The sequence below is a fragment of the Rhipicephalus sanguineus genome, chromosome 7 (genome assembly GCF_013339695.2).
Source record: "Rhipicephalus sanguineus isolate Rsan-2018 chromosome 7, BIME_Rsan_1.4, whole genome shotgun sequence".
NCBI lineage: Eukaryota > Metazoa > Arthropoda > Arachnida > Ixodida > Ixodidae > Rhipicephalus > Rhipicephalus sanguineus.
This window is the reverse complement of record NC_051182.1, coordinates 115,491,071-115,508,752: the sequence shown is the minus strand read 5'-3', so window position 1 is coordinate 115,508,752 and position 17,682 is coordinate 115,491,071. Positions and strand designations below refer to the sequence as shown.

General features: G+C 47.0%; 1 protein-coding gene across 1 annotated transcript; it reads left to right on the top strand.

The window, feature by feature from the left end:
• The first annotated feature begins 14,168 nt into the window (after positions 1-14,168).
• Positions 14,169-16,525, top strand: LOC119398954 (uncharacterized). Its single transcript, XM_037665771.2, has 2 exons — positions 14,169-14,180; positions 16,169-16,525. The coding sequence occupies exons 1-2, from the start codon at positions 14,169-14,171 to the stop codon at positions 16,523-16,525; spliced, it is 369 nt and encodes a 122-aa protein (XP_037521699.1).
• The last annotated feature ends 1,157 nt before the right edge of the window (positions 16,526-17,682 follow it).

Here is a 17,682-nt window from a genome sequence, read left to right as displayed (position 1 = left end):
AATTCCCAGAGTGGGCAGTTTCTAAAAAGAGCAACGATGTTGTCGAGCCGTCGTCAGCGACGTCCAATTACACTAGATGTCACTCTCAATTACGGCGCTCTGTCATGATTGCTTCCTGTCGCTGCATAAGCCAAGAACACATTTCCTATCAGGGATGGGCAATATCGCGATAGTACCTCAGAGATACTTTTGAGTATCTGTATTTGTGAATCGAGACACATTTGAGAAATGTATTTCTATCTCAGTAGTGAAATACTTTTAAGGCGAAAGCCTTCAATGACACATGCATGCGGCGTCCGTCCGTCCTTCCGTCCGTGCCCTGGAACGTTGCCAGATGTGGCCTGTCCCCCTCGCACGATCTCAGCAATCACGTCATGGCACAGCGGCGGCGTCCGACCGTCCGTCCGTCTGTACGTGCCCCTCCACGCTCTCTCAGCAATCACGTGATTGCAGAGCGGCACGCGCGGAAACGCTCTTTCGTCAGACGTCTCGTCGTTGCAGCAGTCGAGTTAGTCCGATGTATCCCAAGCGGCGCGGTCATGATTCCACGGCAAGCGGTTCGGAAAAGCGCCACAAGAATGTGGATTCCCCCGATACCAAACGCCAGAAGAAGAATGAGCGAATGCGCATGCGGTGGGCTAACATATCACCGGGCACCAAGGCATCAGCGCAATGGCCACATGCTTTCGACGAGCACTCTTTGGAATTTAGAAAGTGTCCTTCAATTTTTACGGTGTCTCTTTTGTACCGCAATGCTGTGCAGGACAAAGGTATCCCGGTGCTTTTTTTTGGAAATCAGTGGCGTGCTTCGAAATAGTGAAAGGAATACGTATGTTTACTAAGGTGCAACGCCTGTGGGCGACACAGGCGATGGGTTCCCTAAACGCAAGGCAGCGAAGGGTTCCCCAAACGCACAGAATGACCCACGGCAGAGAGGAAATGTTTCTGTACCTGAATGACCCGAGAAGAGATAGCGCCATGCTGCAAGACTTTCCGTCCATGAAGCCCATACTAATCTACTATAACTTGAACTTGTGCTCGTTTGCAGAGGTACAGAGACTTTTCTCGCTCGCGAGTCTTGTGTTGAGGCCGAACTGACGCTGCCTGGAAGGCCGCCCGTTTAGGAAGCTGCTGTTGCTTATATGCAATTTATGCAACATTCTCCTCAGCCAAACTTATACTGTGTGAAAAATTCATCCATACCTTTTCTTAAGTTACTGGTGCTCCTAAGTGATTCGCTATATATGGTTGATTTGCAACTTTTATTGCGCTTCAACAATATTCGCGGTATCAACGATATGCTGTGCTTAAAGGGAAGCTGAAGCACTTTTTCAAAAAATATGACTTTGGAGTGTAAAATCAGTTTGATTCCTGTCGAATGCAAAAACCAATGTAAGAGTTCACAGGAGTGAATGCAAATAGCATTTCTTGGCAAAAAACAGCGGCTGCAGCCGCAGGGTATCTTGAGATGCTGAGCGAACGCGGTGACGTCATCTTCAGTATGCTACGTCACCGGCACCATTAGCCCTGTTAAAGCATGGCCTTCGCGATCAGTTCCACCAAAGCACGCAGCCGGAACTCGTCACGGAGGCCACAGTTGAAGATACGACGGAGCTGCGCGCTTGCACCAAAGGTACTGCCGTTGATGTAGTTCCGGCCACGCCCATACTTTCCGCGCGTTCGCCTGGGCGAAGCAGGACGAATTTTTCTTTCGCGTATTTTAAACATCCTGCTGCCACAACGGCGAAAAAAATTGCGCCATCGTCGACAGTAATGTTGGTCCTTGTTAACAGTAAAGTTTTACCGAATTAATAAATGTGTTTGTCGAGCATCTCCAGCCCCGAAATAAAAAAAAATGCATACGTATCGTGTATACTTGCATCTGTATTCCTGTATCACTATTTCTGGGTACTTTTCTCGTCTCTTCTGCAAAAGTATCTTCCAAATATCCAGTGAAGTCTATAACAAATGTACAATAGTATCTGTATTTGAAGCTTCCAGAACATTTATTGAGATATTTGTATTCAGAAGTACTCTTCTGAGTATCTCTGTCCAGCCGTGCTTCCTATATACACCGCCGCGCGAGGCCAATTAAAAAACAAAGGATCGAGTGTCCTGTTACCCCGTGTCGTGTGCACGCAACCACTGATTAGGCCATAAATACAGTGTTGTGGCTTGGTCACGTACTACAGAAACAACCAGCAACAGCGCTGGGGTGGAACACCGACGCTGAATACGTGTTGCGTGTCTCCAGGCAGTGCGTTTTACAACCAAACAACCAAAAGGTGTCGTTGTTTGGTTTACCGATTAACAACTGAGCACCGCGAGGAACGAAAGCTGGTAATACTGCTGTTTACGGCAATATTACCAGCTAGATACAGCAAGATAGCGGTTGCGTCAACTCTGAATTGATATATACGCCTCGAATTGATATATGCGCCTCGGATGCCGCCACTGCCTAGATTCCAATAACAATGTCGACGCCGTGTCCCTGAAGCGTGAGAAGGTGACGCTGAAGCCTTATCATTCTTTTGCATTTGTTTATCGGTGCTATGCTCTAAACAACATTATTTGTGACCTGATGCGTTTGGGCTGTCTGTACAACATTTATTTTGCAATGCAAATGAAATGTGGTGTTTTATTATGTGTTTTCCTCCAACACGCTGCATTTCGTTTTTTGATAGAGCTGTTATTCCTGTTTTTTATCTATTTTCGACCATGATACAAACATCAGTACCTAGTATTTTAACCTGGGGTAAAAGATTAAATATAATTTTACCTTTGGTTGCGCATCATTATTGAAAATACGTAGTCTCGTTGTTTCTTTGTCGGAAACACCTGGGCCTACTGACGCTTTGAAGAACAACAACAATAATAATAACAGGTGCTTTACATGCCAAAATAACGATATCATTATGACAAACGCCATAGTAGATGACTCTTGAAATATGGACCGCCTGGGGTTCCTTACCGTGCAGCTGTATCCAAATACACGGGCCTAGCAATTCGCCAACGAACTGCGTCGACCTGCGACTGCCGCAGACGGAATCCAACACGACGCTTGCATGAAAGGTCGCTTGCTAAGCCTTTATATTGCGTTTTACGATACAATTTCAACTGCGCAGTTAAAAATGCATCATATTCGCTTTAATTCCTCGCTTACTGCAACATGAGGGCATTGAGTTGTGAGGTTTGTCTGATCTATTCTACCTAGGTCTGGTACCTGCTTCTCTAATTGAGCTTATGATTTCACCAACTAAAACTATTGCATCTGCTATCTATTTCGTTCGGCGCCACCCACTCAACGTGTTATTCCGCCACATCCTGGAGTAATACATTCTGAAATGATACACTCTGAAATGCGGTCGGTTGTATCAATTAGGCTGCTTGCAAAACGCCTACGGTGAAGAGCAGTATGCAGTACACGCGAACACTGGCGACTGTCCTGGAATGTAGCGTCACCCCGCATAAAAAAAGTACATGCAGAATCACATCTAGCAGTTGTGTGAGTGATGCATAAGCGTAGAGTGTTGTTGTAGTTTGCGTCGCTCCCTAGAAACGATCTTTGCAGGCCACATCGGCGCGCCGTCTTTTGTGTTCTTTCAAGCGTTCGCTAGCGTCTCGAACGGCCTCATCAGAAAGCGTATCTAGTGTCCTCGGAAACGCGAGTTCGGATTTAAATTTTCGAAGAGTCTAAATTTTGCAGACCTGTACAATCCTTCCTGTACGCTTGAAGTGTTTTCTTAGACAGCGATTTCATTCCACTGCGATGAAATTCAAAGAAAGCATTATAGAAACTGTTCATTTTTATATCTGTTTTGCGCGGCGGGTAGCACTCGTTCATACAGTTCAGATCTATTCTCATTCTGCAAGCGTGGGTGTGTGGATCATCGCTTGAGGCCTGGGCCCGTCAAGAAAACCTATTTATTTATTTACATTATTCCATTATTAACATATTTATTTACAATGACCGTCTTGCGCGAGAGAGAGACAGAGGAATAGACGGATAGATTTCTCAGTTATTCGGAGTAGAAATGCTCACTCATATAAAATCGACGTAGAGTCTCATTTGGTAGTTTTCGAAGTGATGCCAAAGAGTAGAGGTTTATTGTAGGTTGCGGCCTTGCTTGGTCTTGGGCGGCATCGCCACGGAGCTTAACACGTCATTTGTAGCCTTCGCCAACGCCTAGACAAGAAAGCGCAGGGCGCATTCGATGAGCACCGCTAAGCGAATTTGGCCCTCCATTTATTCAGATCAAAAGTTGTCCTGATATGTACAATCCGCCACGTCGTGCTTACACGTTGTCCAAGACGAGACTTTTGAATCAACCATCAAAAAACTCAACGGAACTTTCATTTAAAGTGTTCTTATTTTACACGTGTTTTTGAGCGGCCGTTAAACATTCATGTCGTTGATATCCGTGCTCATTGGACAAGTGCGCGTTTAGCCCAGCGGTGAGACGATCGACTTCGTAGACTGGGGGCCTAGGCTCAAAACCCAGCAACACCAAGGAAACTCATGGTACATTCCGGCGGTCGTTTTTGAACTCTCCATAGCGCTCTGGCGGCGTGCGTTACGTTCGGATATTCGAAATTGAGTGCTCCGAACACATTCGGCTGGTTCTTTCAGCGCGTCGCGCCCCTGCTCAGAGCACTCCGAGGTGCCCTCACTTTCGAAATGCTAGCATGGCCGAAATCTGATCATGTGACCTTACGGCTTTCGTAATGGCTTCACGTCAGCCGCGGCTGCATGTACGGTGCACCTGCTCACCTGCAAGAGATGGCGCGATGACTTGTATCCTCCTTCTACCTCCACTTGCGCTGGCGTGCGGCTGCACGATCGGCTCTGCCCCGCTTTCTCTCGCTCAAATCAACAGCGCGCTCCGCGTTGTTGTGGTCCGAGTTAGAGCGTGATAGCGCTCAGCCGCATGTACCATTATTTTGTTCGATGCACTTATTTTCTTTTAGCGATTTGAGTCTTACGCTCAAGAGGAATGGATGGAGGGCAGTTTTCTCGTTGACTCGGCAAAGAAATGCGCACGCATTTAGAAGGATGATATTTTTCACTATTGCGTTCAATACTGCGAGACAGCCGCAATTCGGCGTACCAGAGCACCCAAACACAGTAGTTGGAGCCAATGTTATTATTCCGACAGAATGCCTATACAGTGTGCACAAACACCATTCGTTTCTCTGGTGTCGCAGTCTCGTTTTACGGTTTTATTCGCCAAAAAATGCCAGAAGCAACAAAGTGGTATCGCCGAGAAAGTACACAGCAATTTAACATTCTGTCTTTTAATGCAGTGTTAATTCATCGTTAATTGTGAGCCAAGTAATGAAACAAAACATGGCTGAATCGTCATAGGAATCGGAATAACACGAAAGTAAAGCGTGCTCTTACATAAGTAACTCAATGTTTACTGTACGTTAGTATAAGAGAGTTTGTACAATGTATATTGATGTCTGGCAGGTAATTGCACCGTTTAACGTGTATGCACGCAGTTTGATGATTGGTGGTACATCTCCATCCCGACGACTAACGTCCATGTTAAATGAATAAACAAACCCTTGTGGTAGCTGTAGTAGTCAACGGTGAGAGCGTAATCAAAGAAGGAGGTGTGATAGCCAGAAGAGCGTCGCATATTGCACGCAGAACTTGGTTGCCATCCCGCGGCATGTTAAAATGTGATTGAACACCACGGCGGGACTAGAGGGAAACGCAGAGCGCGTCCTTGCCGCCCCGGTAGCCCGGCCGCGATTTTCGGGGGGCGAAAGCATGAGCGGGAAACGCTGTGTTACCGCTAGGCGTGGCAGACCCGCTTTGCGGAGCTATTTTAGGGGCAAAGCTCCTTAAAGCGGCACCCGTTCGTCTCTCGTAGTCGTAGTGCGTAACCAGTCGTAACGCTAGTACCAGATCTTGACCTCCAAGGTGGTGCCGGTGGGAGATTTTTCCTGTGCGTTGTTGAACAATAAAAAATTCGCAGCGTGCGCGTTAACCAAAAGCCGAATTCTTCTGTATCTCATTCCCCATTAGCAGCCATTGGCATGTTCCAGTAGGAAACGTTAGTAGAAGTGTAAGTGTTAGCTAAAAGCCGACTTCTTCTGTCTCTCATTCCCATTAGCAGCCATTGTTTACCTCCAAGGTAGTGCCTGGTGAGATTTCTCCTGTGCGTGATTAAACAATAAAAATTTTGCTCAAAACGCCGTTGATTGATGAAATAAACCAACGAAAGACGCCAGATGTTTTCTAAAAGCAAAACGAAAGAACGCCAGATGTTTCTAAAGCAAAACGAAAAGACGCCAGCTGCTTAACGAAAGACGCCAGATGTTTTCTAAAGCAATGGTTTTCTAAACAATGAAAATTCACAGCGTACATGTAAAACTAAAGTGAGCTGCAAGTCGTCATAACGCTCATCGAACCTTTAGTATAAACGCGCCCGATCTCACGTCGGTGATGATGTATTGGGCAGAATTCACGGAAGATTCACGGTTTACCGATGAACCACCGCAGCTTCGCCCACTCATCGTCATTCACTCCGTCGATATGCTGTGATTTTCGGTTTGGATTAGCGTGATGCTACGAGCGAGGCCGACGCTTTCACTGCGCTTGGGCCAATGTCGCCACTTCGCGGTGTGTTAAGGCATTGACGAAATTCAACTTCTATTGAAAATGCGCCGAATGGAACGGACGTGTAACGCGTTGGTGGTGCTAATAGCGGAGGCCATAGTAATGACGAATTACTTTACCTTGCCGCTCCCAGACGGCAACACCACCCCGCCGTCCGGGAGAGTGTTAGATATAAAAAGCGCTATTGTAAAGCCTCTAGAGCTGTGCCCGTGGCGCAGTGGATAGCGTGCCCGGTATCTCTTGTTGCGGATCGAGCGGTGGTGGGCTCGATGCCCGGTGACAGAACCTTTCTTCCTTTGCCATCTATTCGTGTACCGTGTATGTGTCGTGTACCGTGTATGTGTCAGCGCCGTGTATGTGTCCTCTTCTCGTCCCGCGTTTAGCGCTGTTTTTATTCGTCGTCTACCATGCAGAACCAACCAGCCCAATCAAGCACATTGTTATCGTGTACCTTTTTTCGACGTCATTTCCGTGACGGAAATACGTTATTGAAGTCTTGGGGGACCCCGGCATAAAACACTTTCGTTTTAAAAGTCAGTTTTGCCGCAACGGCGAAGCAATCAATGCGATAGCAATAAATTGGAATGTAGCGCGAAGAACGGAAAGCAGCTCGAAATTGCCAGCGCGTCGCTCGATCCCAAAGGACGCAAGAAAAGAACGCACCAAGACGAGCACGAACTATCATGCGTCACAGCTCGACACTTGAAGCGCACTGCTCAAACATAAAGCAGCACGCACGAAACGAACTGACAGGTACACGCAGGACGAGCGGGAACGAACTGTCACAGTTGTTACTTATTTCTGTTCAAAGTTGTTACTTATTTCTGTTTGAACAGCGCGCTCCTTCGCAAACGCGGCCGCTGCAGCGAGAGAAGTGACCTTCGTACGCTCTGTTACTTCAGCGCGGACATCGCAGAGAAAGCACAAGACATACAACCCCCCGCTCAACCTCCCCGGCCGCCCCCTTCTTTCCTCGAGATAAGAGCACGAAGGCGACCACGCCCTGTAGGGCGAAGAGCAACGGGGTTCGCAGGAGCGGGGCGACGATATTTAAAGCGCGCCACGCGCGCACATCGCGCCATCTATGTGGTGACTAAGAAAGCATGCTGAAGTAAATAGTGTATATAAATAGCTCGCCGTTAGCAGGCTGAAAGCGGTACTGTTGCTGGCTTAACCGTCTAACGCCGCGCGCTGCAAATCGAGAGGTCGCCCGGTCGATTCCGCGCGTCGGAAAGCTTTCCTGAAATATTTTTAGGCGCGAAGCTCCTTAGGGTGTGGGTCGTTCCCTCCTCTGTATTAGTAGTAGTACATATGTAGCCAGCTCTAGTTTAATGAATTGCTCACTAGGTGGCGTTTCATGTTTTTCTTAGAGTTGCTGTTTAAAGATGACAGATGGCGCTTTTATAATGCGAATGGTGCATGTCATTTGATGCCTGCGATCGTAAAAGGCGCTCGCTTTTGGCGCGCTTTCTCTTTCGTTCGGAGTCGCCGGATGGAGGCAGACAAGGCGCTCGCTCTTGGCGCGCTTTCTCTTTCGCTCGGAGTCGCCGGATGGAGGCAGACAAGGCGCTTACTCTTCGCGCGCTTTCTCCTTCGCTCGTCGCCGGATGGAGGCAGACAAGGATCTCGATCTTGGCGCGCTGTCTCTTTCACTCAAAAGCGGACACTTTTTCTGCATTTCACCGATCACAAAGCGGTAATAATGAAGGGACCACGGAAACCAACAGTACAATAAAAGTGTGATGTTTAATATATACACGGTGATTCCCACACTTTATATGATGTACTGGGCGAATTTTGCGCAAGAGTCACGGTTTACCGATGATTCCCTCCGGAGCTTCGCCCGACTCATCATCATTCACCCCGTGGATATGCTGTGATTTCTCTTTGTGGCTTTTATATATATATACATATACATATACAGTGCATGACGGCGGCGACGGCAAAAATCAGCCGAGACTGTCCATATAATTGCTATCGCAATAAAACTTCGATTGTATGTTATGCGTACATACGCAAGAGTAGATTAATTCATCTAGCTGCTTGTCAATCTTTTACCTGTTCATGTAATTTTAGGCATGAATAAACTGGTTAAATCATTAATTGATTGACTGACTGATTCCCTACTCGATCGATCGATCCGCAGGTACATCCAGGCAGCTTGTGTTGCCTCGCCACTGCCTACGCACCCTGGCAGCTGTGAGCCTGAGTCCAGAAACAAACTACGGTTTCCTTGCCTGTCCGTATGAAAGGGGCCCTGAAACACGTTTCGAAGTAATCATAGAATAGCTCCATTTAAAAGCGCTTACTGCCTCGTGAATCGATAGCCGTAAAAGTTTTTAAAAACCGTAATGTACGAGCGGAGATACAGAGTTCGTCACACGCTTATGCGCTTTCTCTCTCCTTTCGCACAAGTGAGCGCGCTGAAAGCTACGAAATGGCGGCGGGTGGGGAATAACAAGGGGGCACGGAAATGCGTCCTTTCATCACCGCACGTCATGGAGTTGAGCACTTTCTTTTCGTTCCCTTTTTTTCGTCAAATGCACGGCTTAATTTTACTGTGATAGCGAGAGCGCGAGTGGGCCCATGGCGGCATCACGCGGCGGCCGTGGTAACTAAGCCACTTACGATGCTCAAATCAACCAATGGCCGTGGACTTTGGGTTTATTGCGCGGTGAATCGGGTCTATGCCATCCCTTGTCGAGCGGAGAGGGAGCGATTTCTAGCTGAATTTGAGAATTAATTGGGAAGTCCAAGTCCCGTGCTCAGCTTTAATGTTTGCCTCACGTGTTCTCGGCTGCCTCGACTATCGTTTTCTGACCAAGCTCAAAAAGTGCTGCAGGGCCTCCTTAAGAAACAGATTTGCCGTGGTTGAACGCGATTAAACCAACTCTGTCGAGCAACAGCTAAGTTTTGATTGTTTTGTGAAAAGACGATACCATTGGTTGGCAAAGATTTTAACTTTATTTCATGTCTTGTTTGAATAATATTAATTGTTGGGGTTTTAACTGCCAAAAAGTTATACGATTATGAGGGAGGCCGTAGTGGAGAGCTTCGGAAATGCCAACCATGTGGTATACTTTAACGTGCCTTTAAATATAAGTACGCGGGCCTCTAGCATTTCGCCTCCATCAAAATGCGACCACCACTGCCAGGATTCGATCCCGCAACCTTCAGGTCAGCAATCGAGCACCATAACCCGTAGACAACCGTGGTGGTTCACGTCTTGGTTCCGGCAAGGACGAAGAGAAGTCTACAAGCTTCGTCTACACGCCGCGACAAGGGAGCCAGCGTGCTGCACCACAAGACAACGTGCAGATGCCTGGCGCTGTTGGTGCAAACGCACAATGAACTTGCATGCAGCCAACGCCTCTGGGAGGGGCGGCACGATACACTGACCTTGACCCGCTGTCCTTCTTTGCGAACGCGCCGCACTGGGTGTTTCGCTGAAGCTCTTTGACTAGCGCTGACCTCGGCCACGGCATTATATACACATATCACACCGTGCACTCGGCTGAACACTAGAGCAATCGCTATAAACATTGCTGCTAATCGCACGAGCTGTGGAAATCGATGATATGCGAATCACTCAGCAACGAGCTTGCTATGGCACATTGCTTGACTGTGAGCCAAATACTATCAGGCGGATGCATCGCTTTAGGAAGATCGAGGAATTGTGGCCGTTAACGCAGGTTTGTTAGTCCTACCTATTACACCTTGACGCCTAAAGGGCAGCTTTATTCAGCGTCCTTATACGTACCACCGACCCTCGAGTTCGGTGGCACGCTTGAGCATGTTAGATCAACCATAAATATGAGTAATGTAATCTTAGTTGTGCAAACGTAAGTATATATATATATATATATATATATATATATATCTATATATATATATATATATATATATATATATATATATATATATATATATATATATATATAGAAATGGCAAAAGTAAGTTGCGTCCCAAAAGAAGGGTGCCGTGTCGCAAAGTGTTATATCCCGCAAATGCCCGAGCAAGTACGCCACCCCTACGGTAAACGATAACCGGGCAAGATTCGGAAGGGACAGGTGGGGGTATGCTTGCTCGGTGGCGGACAGAAATTGAAGATGGCGGCGGAAGAGCCTCTAAGAAGAATTCACACCTGTGGTTCAATGCTTTATTGAATGCATGTATTTACAGTTTTTACTGAGCCGGAGGAAATCCTCGTGTGAAATTTCATGTGCGATGACAACGAGAGAAAGGCACTCTTCAAATGTTGAGACAATGTGCGAAAGCTCAGAATGCAACCCGGGACACCACAGTGTAATATTGCTAAGAAATCGTGCACATATCTGAATACTCGAGAACTTGGGCTTTTAGAAACCGCTGCTTCAGGATTCTGTAGCGAAGGATATGTTGCAAAAAATGGCGAAAGGTCGGAGGGGGGGGGGGGGGGGGGGAAGGCGCTAGCTCGGTATGTTAAGGCATATATATCCTATAACTTTTGGGGAATTAAAACCCCAACAAAAAATTGGCCGCGTATCTGCGTGCTTCGCTGCAAATGTCGTCTAAAGACGATAGAAGAGGCGCTGCGTGAGATATGAACGCCATCTGGCAATACGTCGGGAAACGTGAATGCTGTGTTGCGGGCTGGTAGTCCCGGCGGCGAGCAGCAGGCGAAGACCGGCGGTGACCACGCGACCGGCGGGTACGCCGGCCAGCCCGAACACGCGGTTTGGCGCGAAGCGCCAAAGCAGAAGAAACGTCCGCACTCAACGTGTACTCTCCACACACTCTTTTATATTCACGTCGCCTGGGTAAAGCAGGAATGCCAGAGCGGCGCCCCATGGCATTCGTACAGTGCAATACTGAACCGAAACCGAAACACAACAATGAGCTCGTGCAGAGGGCACGGAGGAAGCCAAGTTTCGGCGCAGTCGCATTTTCAGCGCAGCTTAAGAAACTAGGGTCTCTAGAATTACGTATCTATGTATTTTCTATTAAAGGAACACACCGCCTAATACTTACCTATAGTCGGGTACAACGTTAGAAAAAAGCGGCATTTGCACCTCAAAGGCGGATGCACACGCGCTTCCACCAATGGGCGCGCGCTCTAGACTGACGTCACGAGCCGGACGGCCGGTGCTCCGCTCAAGGAGAAGAAGCGGGACTATTTTCTTTGCCGCGGAGGCAATCGGCTGCCGCGCTTCGGTCATATGGCGGGGCCTCTCCTTTTTTCTAATGTTGTACCCGACTATAGTGATGTTGCGCCTCAGATATGCGTAATGTGGGCTTTTCATCAACAATGTACACAAGTATGAACCTAGTCAGCCGTTCACGATGGCTGGCCCTTGGGCAAGTGGTCAACTTTGGCCGAGTGGCTGAATCGAGGGACGTGCCGACAAACAGAAAGGACAGATCAAAATGTCTGCGTTTAAGTTCCCCAAGAAAGACTATCGTCCTTTAATAATGTGTATATATATATATATATATATATATATATATATATATATATATATATATATATATATATATATATATATATATATATATATATATATATATATATATATATATATATATATATATATATATATGTATAGCGCCCCCCCTCCTATCTTTCGCCATTTTTTGCAGCATATCCTTCGCTACAGAATCCTGAAGCAGCGGTTCCTAACAGCCCAAGTTCTCGAGTCCTCAGATATGTGCAGGATTTCTTAGTAAGATTACACTTGTGGTGTCCCGGGTTGCATTCTGAGCTTTCGCACATTGTCTGAACATTTGAAGAACGCCTTTCTCTCGTTGTCATCACACATGAAATTTCACACGAGGATTCCCTCCGGCTCAGTAAAACTTTAAATACATGCCTATTCAATAAAGCATTTCATTAGAACCACATGTGTGAATTCTTCTTAGAGGCTCTTCCGCCGCTATCTTGAATTTTGGTCCGCGATCGAGCGAGCGCCCCCCCCCCCCCCGTACCTTCCAAATCTTGCCCGGTTATCCTTTACCGTAGGGGTGGGGTACTTGCTCGGGAATTCACGGTATATAACACTTTGCGACACGGCACCCATATTTGGAGACGCGACTTACTTTTGCCATTTCTGTACGCTAGTGGGAGGGAAGTTAAACACAAACGCTGTGCTAATTGTAAATTAGGCATTCCTGTTGCTTAAAGCTTCTTTATAACTCTTTTGGTTGAAATATTTTGCTACATACGATCGCTTTGGTGACGGCAGTACCATGTTTAAGGACACATCGGAAGTAGGTCGCTAGGACAGAAATTTCAAAATAGTTATTTTTTACCTTTTCAGAAATGCTCGCAGCCAGCACATAACTATCGTATGTAATTTCAGCTGGTCGAAGAAATATAGCATCATTCCTGTACAATATTAGGATAACCATTTTTGTTGGAATCAAAATTGCTGTAAAATACGGCAAAATTTATTCTAACACTACCAACTGTTTTGAGTTTGTTCTCCCGAACATCGGCATGAAATTATATAAAGTTCACGCATTTATAGGCAGTTGATCATAATGCATGTCGCAAAAGGAGAAGAGAAGGTCATTAAAACTTCCAATTGTCCGAACGAGTAAGGCTTTTGGCCATTTTCATTCTTTATGATATGGGTGTACACCTTACAATTGGATAATATGATATACAAAATGCATTATATCTGCCATTTTCGGCTGCCGCTAAACATTATGACCTGTCTACGGGCAACGGCATAAGATAAATGATGTATATTCCCGAACGTCCGGCGCTCATCGAGCCCACGAAACAATTTGTGTAGAAAGAACAGCGAGAAATTCGTATGAAACCCTCAAAGGCCTGCGACTCGCGAAGTAATTCCTTCCTTACAGGCAATCAATTTGGCTGAAGGAGACATGGATTGATGGCTGAAGCATACGAGCAGTTCTATGAATTGAATTCACTAGTGAATGCCGAGAGTTTTGGATGAAAGCGAAATCTACTGGAACTGCTATCTTACTGGAATCTGGCTCCTCGTCTGGATTGAAAGTGATTGTTAACTTCCAGGATACTAGCAGAACCTTCTGCGGTAGTATCAGTGCGGCTGCGTAAAAAAAGTATAATACAACAATCTAAGGCCCAGTGGAGACTGCGTTTCGAAGTTTGGCCCGGGTGAGCATTTTGTTTCTTGCCCGAACAATCGGCGCTTTGGAGGCACGGGAGACTCTCTCGAACGCTGGTCACCCATGAACGCGGCCGCGAAAGTGAACCACGACCAAAAGATTAGCGGCGAAATTCTCGGCTAAGCGTCTTTGTGATTGAGAATTGTAAAAAATCCGTTCTGACTTACGGGTTACTAGCCCGTTGAATCCATCTCGTGCAGGAAGTGGTTTAACGGGGTTTCCAACGCAACGCGTGAGCCTCATAATGACCGTAGACGAGCCACGAGCCTGCGTTATGTTTTATTTGCTCATGCGGCCCCCCTTTCCCCTTCCTGCCCCCACTTCCTCCAAGCAGTCGTGGCGTCTTCCGTATAAAAGGGCGCCGAGCCCGGTGGTCAGTCAGCACTCGTCCACTTCAGAAGCCATGCAAGCATCGGTGAGTAGACGGCGACGTACACGCCTTAGTGGCGTGAAATGCCGGGCAGCCGGATACACAAATGCACCCAATCTCTGTTAAGATATAGAGTAGAGTGCAGCATAAATGTTGGCAGCTATGTGGGAGGAAGCGGACTACGTCTTTATTAAACGAAAGGGCACAAAGAGGGAGGCACGTGAACGGCTAAACGTACTTCACCCATCATACCTCTAGCATTTCATGTATATGATTTTAGAAATTTTCCCCGGGAGCATGCCCCGCTACTTGAGTAACGGCTTGCGCTCCGTGACCTCAGAACCTTAAGTTGTCACTTCTGGTAGCGATGACACTTTGTTTTTGTTGTTATAGATAACTCTCCAACGTGTTATTTCTGCTTGCGGCGCTTCCCTAGACGGTTAGCTCAAATGCCGTAGCTTTAGTAGGTTCCCCTAGCGATCACTTTTTCTCCGGCCACTATGGTAACTAAGAAATCCAGTCATGTCTACAGAGCGAAGGAAGAAAAGAAAACGCGGCCCATTGTGTCCATATAAGCATGCTGTACATTGCACAGAGTACCACGTCACCGATCTCGACCACTCAGCCGTCCTTATAGGTCATGTAAGGATTAACGCGTGGTGAAATGCATAATGTTCACTTTGTGACACGTGAAGAAGCGGTAATGGAATACATCCAATTTCGCAGCGACGGGATGTTGTGCACAAAAGTGGCAACTACATTACTCTTCTACACCGAAATACATGTACCTGGAAGAAGGACAGTAACATTTAATCCACGTCTAATAAGCCTGCTATATATACCTTCGGAAAATCAATCCGAGTATTTTCAAACATTCATGAAACCTACACTGACAGAGTGTTTTGAAGCGATGCACACTTTCACTGGGTGTCTGCATAACTCCGCGGACGCAAGCTGCCAGCCATTTCCAATGGGAACCTGCACCTGCAGTGCTGCTATGGGCGATCGAATAAACTGGCTAATCACAGTGCACAGTAGAGAATGGAAAGATAGGCATTCGAGGCAGGCATGGCTATTACAGCAAGAATTTTTTATTATCACACGAGCTCAAACACGAAAGAGCGGCCGCCTTAGCAAAAGGGTTTGATTGGCGACGCGAACAATGCAACCTGAAATTAATGGTCATAGAATCTGACAGCGACGGATAGCTTCAAAGGAAAGGAGCATGCCTCTTGAAGCAACGTGTGGACCTTATATGTGGACCTTTGATTGAGAAGCGCTAGCTCAACATGGCTCACACGGAATCACCTCATAATACTCCTTGGTAAGGAAATTCATAGATTTTAGTCATCTGCGTTTCAGCGGCTTTACGTTTGAGCTCATTCAAGGATTGTGTACGAAATTTTATGTAAGCCGTAGTGTGCGCTCCCTTTGTGAAGGGTCTGACCATGTAAGTTATGCCTAGTATTTGTTGGTAAGGCACAATGCCACAGTATCGAAACACCTGCCCGTGTTGTATGTGTGTGGGTAGAGGGGGGAGGGAGGAGAGATCAGCCATATCTTGATCATAACGTGTGGTTCTTTTGACCCAAAAATGCTCTTTTTGGGGTGAAATTTGAATAGTTGGTAGTCCGATTTGTGGCTTGCACACCACGGTGCAGCTGGACCGATTGGCCTTTCTGACCTAGCCCAGTGGGCCGGGATCGCCAGTGGGGCTCTAGATTTAGCAACCAACACCCTGGAGCTCCATGTCATCATCAATAAATGTTTCACAGTACTACTGACTACTAATGGTACAGGAGACTACATGCTAGCAACAGTACGCATAGACAACGAAAGGAAAATGCCGTGGTGAAGTCTGTCGAGTTACTGCTCTGCTGCGTTGCCTTTAGCATTTTTCCTTCTTCCTGCGCTGCCTTCACGAAAGATCGGTGTGTAAGCGTTGGGGCGCAGGCTCTTCATTTAACACAGCCACATAACTTAGCTGCCGGGTACCACACACGGGACATTACGGTAATCTTTCTTTGTTCCAGATCCTCGTCCTTTTCGCCGCAGCGACGATCGCCTCTGCGGGTATTATTGTTGACGGCGGTCATGGTTACGGCGGTGGTGGGGGCGGCGGCTACGGCGGAGGTGGTGGCTTTGGCGGCGGCGGTGGTGGCGGTGGAGGCGACATTGGCGTAGCCTCTGTATCCTACGTCAAGACACCCGTTGTGAGCGTGGACTACGTCGCTAAGCCTGTAGTCAGTTACGTGGCTAAGCCGGTGGCCACCGTGTCGCATGCCCTGAAGCCGGTCGTAACGTATACGACCATCTCGGGCGGCGGCGGTGGTGGCGGATACGGTGGCGGCGGTGGAGGTGGCCATGGAGGTGGATGGCCCTGGTCGTGAGCGGGGGACCCACCACGCTGGCCCTGTGCAGCCACCCACGTCCATCCTGTCACCGCTCAAAAATGAACTCTGCAACAGCCTCCAAGAGCCATCCCATCATGGCAGTGACGGTGTTCGATAGACTTCACGTATGCAAGAATTCGCTAGTGAAAAATATCAAAGTACTAAAGAAAGTGCAAATAAATGACTTGCTGTTGAATAATTGTTTGCCATATCTGACATTACTCTCCGAATAGCGCAGAACATTATCGTGTTAGCGTGTTGTAAAAGTCCCGGAAAACAGCACGAACACCGTATGCATTAAGATAGTTCAAAAGCTCAGTTAGAACTTGGGAGGTTAACTCATAAAGTATGAATGCAACTAAAGCACGCTACGCAAAATATTATCTCGTAACTAAAGCGTTTCCGAGCCCGCAGTACTAGCCTACATACTCTCCAAACCACGAGAAACACACAATAAGGTACTTTCCTCGAGGTACAAAGGCACTAGTTGTAGTGACTGTCAGACGAAAAGGACATTCTGTCTGGGGCTTGGCAGGTGCAATGATATCTGCATTGCTGAAGTTTGTGATTCATTTATTAACTAAGCTCTACGCTAGCACATTCGATGGAGCACTGAATAGGACGTGAACAATAAATAATATGTTTGGGCAAAAAAGCATAGGCACGAGCGGCATGGATTTGACTAAAGCTAGCTGTGACAAAGCAAGCGGAAATCGAACGCGAGAAAACACCCTTTTCCAGTCCAGATACACCTCCCGGAAAGCTTATGATTCCGTTTCGAATAAATGTGCGCAAAATACTCGACCCGACAGAGGTTACCTCAGGCGATATATTTTCCTCGTATCGGAATGCTCTTTTTTTTTCTTTTTTGCAGACGCTACTACGTATAGCACCTGTTGGTTTCGTCACGAAAACTGTTACAGAAACACCTATGCGCACAAACTAATTACCTTTCTCTCTATAACGGTGAGGAGTTACATAGCCGCTGCCATTAGCAAGCGCCTCGTTTGCGTATTATGGTGGATAACGCGGCGCGCACCTCAGAGGTTTGGCTGGCGGAGTTCGATAAAAACACCCCGCAAGAACCCTCCTAAACATTCCTTTAAAATTACTCTGAAAAAGAGGGAGGATTTTACTGTTAAAAATAATCATGG